This window comes from Etheostoma spectabile, chromosome 8 (genome assembly GCF_008692095.1).
Source record: "Etheostoma spectabile isolate EspeVRDwgs_2016 chromosome 8, UIUC_Espe_1.0, whole genome shotgun sequence".
Classification (NCBI taxonomy): Eukaryota; Metazoa; Chordata; class Actinopteri; order Perciformes; family Percidae; genus Etheostoma; species Etheostoma spectabile.
The window spans coordinates 18,755,375-18,762,521 of record NC_045740.1 but is presented as its reverse complement, the minus strand read 5'-3'; the positions used below and the strand labels follow the sequence as shown (position 1 = coordinate 18,762,521).

The 7,147-nt window shown below is 44.0% G+C and overlaps 1 protein-coding gene across 1 annotated transcript in view; it reads right to left on the bottom strand.

Annotated features, from left to right (window-relative positions):
* cadps2 (Ca++-dependent secretion activator 2) overlaps window positions 1-7,147 on the bottom strand; it is a 294,438-nt gene that overhangs the window by 150,514 nt on the left and 136,777 nt on the right. The window contains 1 exon segment of the mRNA XM_032522241.1: window positions 1,488-1,624. Coding sequence (XP_032378132.1) covers window positions 1,488-1,624 — 137 coding nt within the window.

The window sequence follows — 7,147 nt, the reverse complement described above, 5'->3', positions numbered from 1 at the left end:
TTTTTTTAAATGAATGCTGGTGTTTTTAGTTTCATCCACTCTAGAGAGATCTGAATCCATGGTGTTGTCTCCTGAGAGCATCAGGCATCGCAGTGCACATATACAAGTAAATGTGAATCTTATCTACACAGTTTGGGGTTCATGCTTAGTTGCACACAACAAAAAAACCTTGTTTCACCCCCAACGCGCACACACACATTCCCACTCACACTTATTTAGGCTTCACCCCTCCTCCCTTCCCCCGGTCCATTGAGGCAGCCCAGCAGTTGTCTGTAAGGGTCATGTTCCTATTTGGAAAGTATTGATTAGAGCGTTTAGCCTCTCTATCAGTGTAAGAGAGCCCCCCAGGCTGACCACGCAGAGGGAGTGTGTGTATGTGTTCCTGCACTGGCCATTTGCCCTGACGTGTTCTCTGCACATACACTCGACACACCGTATATAAATACAGGACAGCTACCTTTAAAGCTCTAGTGCGCGCCCATTCAACACTAATGAACGCCCGTTACATTCAAGCCATTGCCAAATGAGTTGAAACAAAGCTAATCAGCCCATCAGCTCTGCAAAACCCACTCTGTATTTCTCATTGTGGCTTTGTTTACAAAATGGTGTCGTCCGGTGACATTCCCACGCAGAACCTCGAGAGATGCGTTTTACGCCTACTAAGGATTCAGCCATAATCCTTTCAGTCACCATTTATTGTTTGAGTTTACACTGTGGAATTTATACAATTATTGTTTTTATGATGACCGAAAAAACAGCTGCTACTACTACTACTACGTCACCACTGAGAAAGAAAACAGCAGCGTTCAGCTTCGGAGACAAAGAGGACAAAGATAGACCCCTCTTCTGAAGAGTCCATCATGTCTTATTAATCCTCCGTGTCCTCCTCGGCTACTAGTAACTGTGTGAAGGAGGGGTGGGGGTGGTCTGCAATCACCGAAGGCTTGTGTCATGTGGACATGCCGACAGAAGGGAGACAGAAACTACGCACTATTCACCTTTTTCACTGCAGACATTTTGACTTGTCATAGTAGCAAAAGCCCAGTTGAAATTAAAGGTGCTCTATACTTAACAACTTAATAACAAAAAGTAACATCACCCAACAGCGCTTAGAGCACCTGTAATCACCTTAACTATGGCTAAATTCCATCAAGTGTGCCAGTGAGCTATTTCAGTGAGTCAGGATGCACCAGGGCCTCTCCTAATGGGATGCAGCCAATGGTTTTGAACACACCTGTGCTTTTCCTGCATGTCAACATGTCTGCTGTGGAAAAGGTTTATAGCTCTAAATACTTTTTCCTTTCTTTTTGAAATGTTGCAGTCTTCACACAGTTCTCACTTATTTTTCAGGAACTTAAATGCCATCAACACATCAGCCCCGCCTCCCAGTTTGACTAAATATTCTCTGAATAAGCTCTGGCCAACAAAGACAGGAGATCAGGACACAACCCAAGAATGCGTCCAATGATGTGTTCGTGTTAACGTACCAGGCAGGAGAAGGAGTCGTTCATGCGGTGCTGCAGAGTGTGTTTCTGTAAAATGATGAAGAGGCCGGCGTGGTCGAATCGACACGGGGCTGCAGAGATCAGCTCCTCCACGCCCTGACGCTGAGACGGATCCAGACCTGCACAGGAAACACACAAAAAAGAGGAGGTCAAACAAACCCAGGGCACCCAGGAGACCGCTGTCCATGTCCCGTGTGAATGCAAAAGGCAAAGTTGACTTTTTTAAACTTACTGTTGTTAGGTAACCTTACTTAGTTTAGTAACGATACGTGCGTAAGTTACATGACAACCATACTTATTTTAACTCAAATTACAATTTTTTCTTAATAGTTGCTGGACATTTTTAGGCTATGTTCACACCTGACATTGTTCTTTTGACAAGAAAACGTTAACTAGGGCGCTTTGTAGTAGATAAAAATAAGCTGGCAGCATTTTGGTTTCAAAAAGCACTTGAGAAGGTCTTTTGTTGATATTAAAACAGCTACTTCAACAGTATCCTAGAGCGCTATTTGGAGCGGTGCTAATGCTAACATTAGATAAAACAAAGCGGTGGAGCGAGAAGGAGAAAGAACAGAGAGAGAGAGAGAGAGAGAGAGAGAGAGAGAGAGAGAGGTGCTACTAACTTTACATAGAACAAAGCGAGTTCCCTAAACAGGGAGCAGAATGCAAAATGTAACAAGGATATTTTACCCTGAATTAACTACCACATATCCTCTCTTTGTAAATTATTTTTGCAAATTTTACTGAAGTTTTTTCTACAGTTTCTGATAAAATCTGAGTGATGAACTTTTATGAGTCCCCTCATCCTTTCATCCATTTAAAGCTGTAAACCATTTGAACCATTGACCTTTGCACCTTTGCCTCCACCAAGAGATTCACACTATATTTAACCCGTTGTAACTGCCAACTTGTCAAATACTGACGCGTGGTCAGTGGCTCCCAGCATCACATACTGACACAAAAATCACCCTTTAGCGTCTGCATGGAGCCCACAGGGAAGTAGCTTAACTGTGGCGCTGAAAGATGACGAAGTATTAAAGGAGACAACGGTGGCAAGTAGTATGAAAGGCTGAAATCTGCATAAGGTGGATGGTTTGGGTGGTGGAGGGGTCAAACAACACAGGACTTTCACCCAGGAGACAGAGGTTTATGTCCCGTTCTTGTCCACAGAAACGTACATTTTGAAACTCACCCACCATCTTTTCCTAAACCAAACCGTCCCGTTCTCGTGTTGCATGTCAGTTAAACGTACGTCCCGCCCCAGAGAGTCTGAAAGTGACGCCAAAGGCACCTGACCAGGCGCCGCTTTTGACGAGTTGGGAGTGAGAACGTGTGGTTATATTTGAGGATATGTCATGAAGAGCCAAACCAGAGTTGAGTTCATGTCAGGCATCGTTCGTAGAAAGAAAAAGGAGCAAGAAAACACAAGAACACAGTAAAAACAAAGTCATCCAGCTCCATGTCTTGACGTAAAAATGGACTTAAGATGAATGACTGCAGAGATTTCTTAGCATGACGCCGTCAGCTAAAGAGGTGATACACAAATGTGTTCAGATTCCCAATCATTCACGCCTCTCATTGAGCTCACACACACACACACACACACACACACACACACACACACACACACACACACACACACACACCACACACACACACACACACAACAGCGCCTACATGTCAGTGTCATCTCGTGCTGTGGTTAATGGTTCCCACCTCGGTTGGCTACAGATCCTCTGTGAAGCTGTCGGTTCTCTCAGCTGACACAAAACATAGACGACATGTGAGGAAAACACTGGAAGTGCCTCGCGAGTTGAAAACCAGCCGGGAAGAGAGCGGACGGCAACGCGTCAGTGATCAGCTGCAGCAGGCGATCGGGCTTCACGTCCCCATGAAGATAAACACAGATGTTTCACTTCCTCACATGTCTGAAGCTAAAACCAGAGTAAAGTTGGCTGGTTCTACTTGATAAATTACTGAAAATACGAGTCAACTGCATGTGTAATGATGATTAAATGAAGACTGAAAGCTCTGCAAACTGAAAGTATCATCGGGGGATTTACACTGTGTTTGCAGTGGCCTTTATACCCGATCAACAGCAGATTGTTACTAATGTAATGTATGTTGCAAAGAGTGTTGCACACGCCACAATCCAAGAGGAGCATGATAAGACTTGCTTACAGCATCTCTTCTGACTCCATGCATGTTTAAATAATGAATATGAACTCCTGCCTTCTAACAGGGGATTTAGAGACCCTTTGTTTAGATACAGCAGGCTTAGGAACTCTTTTATACATCATTTTAGCCTGTTGGTATTGACCAAAATCGGTTTCCCAAAAATTAAGATCTGGATCTAAAAATATCATGAAACATGTTACTTGGCCATGGCTGTTGATATGTCTTCATATTTGTACTGTGTGTGTGTAATTGTTGACTAGCTCTATGAGTTTTTTTGAGTGGAGCTGCTCGGAAATGCAAAATGAATTTCGGTGTGAACTGACAATAACGTTGTCTTGTAGTGTATTATGTCTTTAAAGGTGCCCTGCCACACAAAACCGTTTTTACTTGTATTTTTAAAAATATGTCAGGTCCATATGTGTGTGTGTGTGTGTGTGTGTGTGTGTGTGTGTGTGTGTGTGTGTGTGTGAGATGTGGTGAATGTGAAGATGAACTGCTACCTCCTCTGTCTGCTCTAGCCACTGGAAAGAAATAAGAGGAGAAATCAGACCAATCACAACAGCTGGTCAGTCTGATGTCATGTTGCCTGAGCTCATTAATATTCATGAGCTGGGAAAAGGATGCTGATACCCAGGCTCTCATTGGCTAGCTGTTAGCCAATCAGAGTCAATCAGCTTAGCTTGTTGAATATTATTGAGAACTGGCCCAAATGGAGCTGAGTCTTCCTGCAGCCTTTCTATACCACGCTAGAGTGGCTTGAAACAAGGTAACCATGGTAACCAAGTTACATGGTAGAACATTACCACAAAGTCATGAAATACGTGTGGCAGGGCACCTTTAACAAATATATCTACATTGAGTTGCCTAAGGCTTCTGCCTGTCAAAAGGAAGTTTTTCCTCGCCACTGTCACACCAAATGCTTGCTCTTGGGGGGGGAATTGTGGGATCTCTGTAAATTATATTGTGGTCTATAACTACTCTATCTGTAAAGTGTCCTGAGATTACCAACACTATAAATAAAATTGAATAGAGTTGATTATCCTGGTGAATTGAACTTTCCATTGCTCTTCTGTTGATGAATCCTAGATTTACGAGAAGAGCACTCAGAGAGCAAAGACCTCCAACATGCTCTAACTCATAATGTTAACCAAACAATGTGTTTCAGATCCGCTCCAAATTTGAATGGATTCTTCCTTGGCCCGTGCTACACCCTTCCAACAGTAGTTTTTTTCCTGTAATCCTACTGACAAACAATCAAACCCGGAGCATGACCTGCAATGGTGGAGGTAATAAATCATTCGGAGCACGGAGGTCCAATCTTGACCTTTGGGAACAGTTTTTGTATCAAAAAAAATCAAAGCTCCCAAGGCCAACAACATCTATTCAAGCTTCCAGCCACATGTCACAGTCTTCATCAGCGAATCCGGTTCGCTCAGGTGTCATCATGTCACCTGTGGCGTCACCTTGTCAAGTGAAACTCCTTTAGAAAGGATTTCCTGGGCACGTTCGGTGTTGATTATTAACAGTCGAGAGATGACAGGAAATGAGGTGAAAGAGAAATAACATGCAACAAAGGCTCCCAACGGAACGCAAAACCATTCCCTGGCCTTACACCTCTAGGCCACAAGGGTGCCCCAATTCTATATTTTCCTCCTCAACAGATCCCAAAGACCAAACATACAAACATTTTAGTCCATCTTTCTGTCTGTGGCTCTCAGCTCCACGCCCATTGGTTCCCACTGAAGACGTAAACCTGGGTTTGCATGGCACAAAGGAAGAAGATGTATCAGGCTTTAATACAGACCCAATATTTGTTAGCAGTTTGGGGCTTTTCATGGATTATGTTGAGAATCTGAAAAAGAGAGAATGCCACCAGACTCAAACCTTGAGTTAAAACTGAACCAACAGTGGCCGAGCTCTTCGTGCAGTTAGGAGCAGCTGATGATAACGAGGCTTCGGGGTCAGTGACGGAAGAATAAACAGTGACAAAATAAATAAAAGAAGCAGAAGGGGCACGGGGCGTCCTGGCCTGAGCAAGCATGGGTTCATTTCCAGTCCTTTCAGGCTGTCCTGTTAATGGCCCCGAAAAAATGAAAAGCCTAACACTCTCCATTCTGCCTTTATCGTGGGAGTACATTTCGGGATGGGAAGTTTCTGAGCGTGACACATGGCCCCACAAAAGACCACGGCTTCCCTGAAGAATGCCGGCCCTGTTTCCACGCCTGCGACGCCCGCGGCCCCGCGCCCGAGACGGGCATTAGTGATCACTTTTTATTAACGCTGCCATTTTGTTTTTGTTTGGACGCAGAGAAGCCTGCAAGGACTCTCAGACATTTGCTATCCCCTCCCTTCTTTTCTTTATCGCTTTTGTCAGACAGAGAAAAAAAAAAAGACAGCAAAAGTGAAATCTCCACAATCAACTTCCAATCGACGCTCCTCTCCTTTTCTTCCCGTCTTCTTTTCTTCTGACTCTCCCACTTTTCTGACACTGCCCTTCGGCTCCTGTGGCCTGCTTTCCCTCTGTCTAATTCCGATGTAGGTCATTTTGCATTTGTTACCTCCAAAACACGCGATTGTCAATGTAATTTGGAGAAAGCCGTCGTGTGAAGGAGGCTACTCTAAAGAAAACGAGACAAAGAGATATAGATTAGTGCTGATAATAAGACGAGGCGGAGGGAGGGGGAGTATTGATTGGGGGACAGACAGCGGAGAAGGGATGTTGATCCGTGTCAAGTCCAACTTTCAGCTATTATCTGCAGCGGGGGTGTGTGCGTGTTAAAGAGGGATTGGGGTGGGGGGGGGTGTGACAGAAAATATGGATCAAATATGGTCACTGCTCCTGGCACAGATGGAGTGTGTTTGGTCCAGACTGTCTGCGCGCTTCTTCACTTTGTGTTTTTCAAACAGTTTCTCATCAGTGTGAGAAACAGCTTGAAGTCTATTTGAATCAAATGTGGGGATGGCGGACCCCGCCACCAACAAAGAAGAAGTACTACGGTATCTAGAGGAGTAATGACAGGATGTAGATGCACTGAATGGATATTGCAGAGAAATGCCGACAATAACCATTTTAAAACACAGGGTGGTATTTCATGAAAATCTTTAAAAGGAACTTTATAATGGAATTATAGTTCTGCAAAGACACATAAATATGTCTGCCCTCCAAACAGGAAGAAATAGACAAAACAACAAATGTTTTTCAAAGCCAAATGCTGGTCAGAGATACAAAGACTGTAAACTCTACAGAGAGAGAACCTTATCTTACCTTAAAATGACCTTAAAATGATTTCTCCTGCTCAAGCCACCATGAGTTTAATGTCTAAACATGTTTAAATGTTTAAAACAGAATATCTTTTTACAGAGCCTGCAGCACATTTCCAAGGGGGTCGGCCTCTCCTCTCTAAGCGGAGCTCCCATGGCGCCATTTTAATGCTACGATGCCATCACCCGCCGTTAGCATCCCA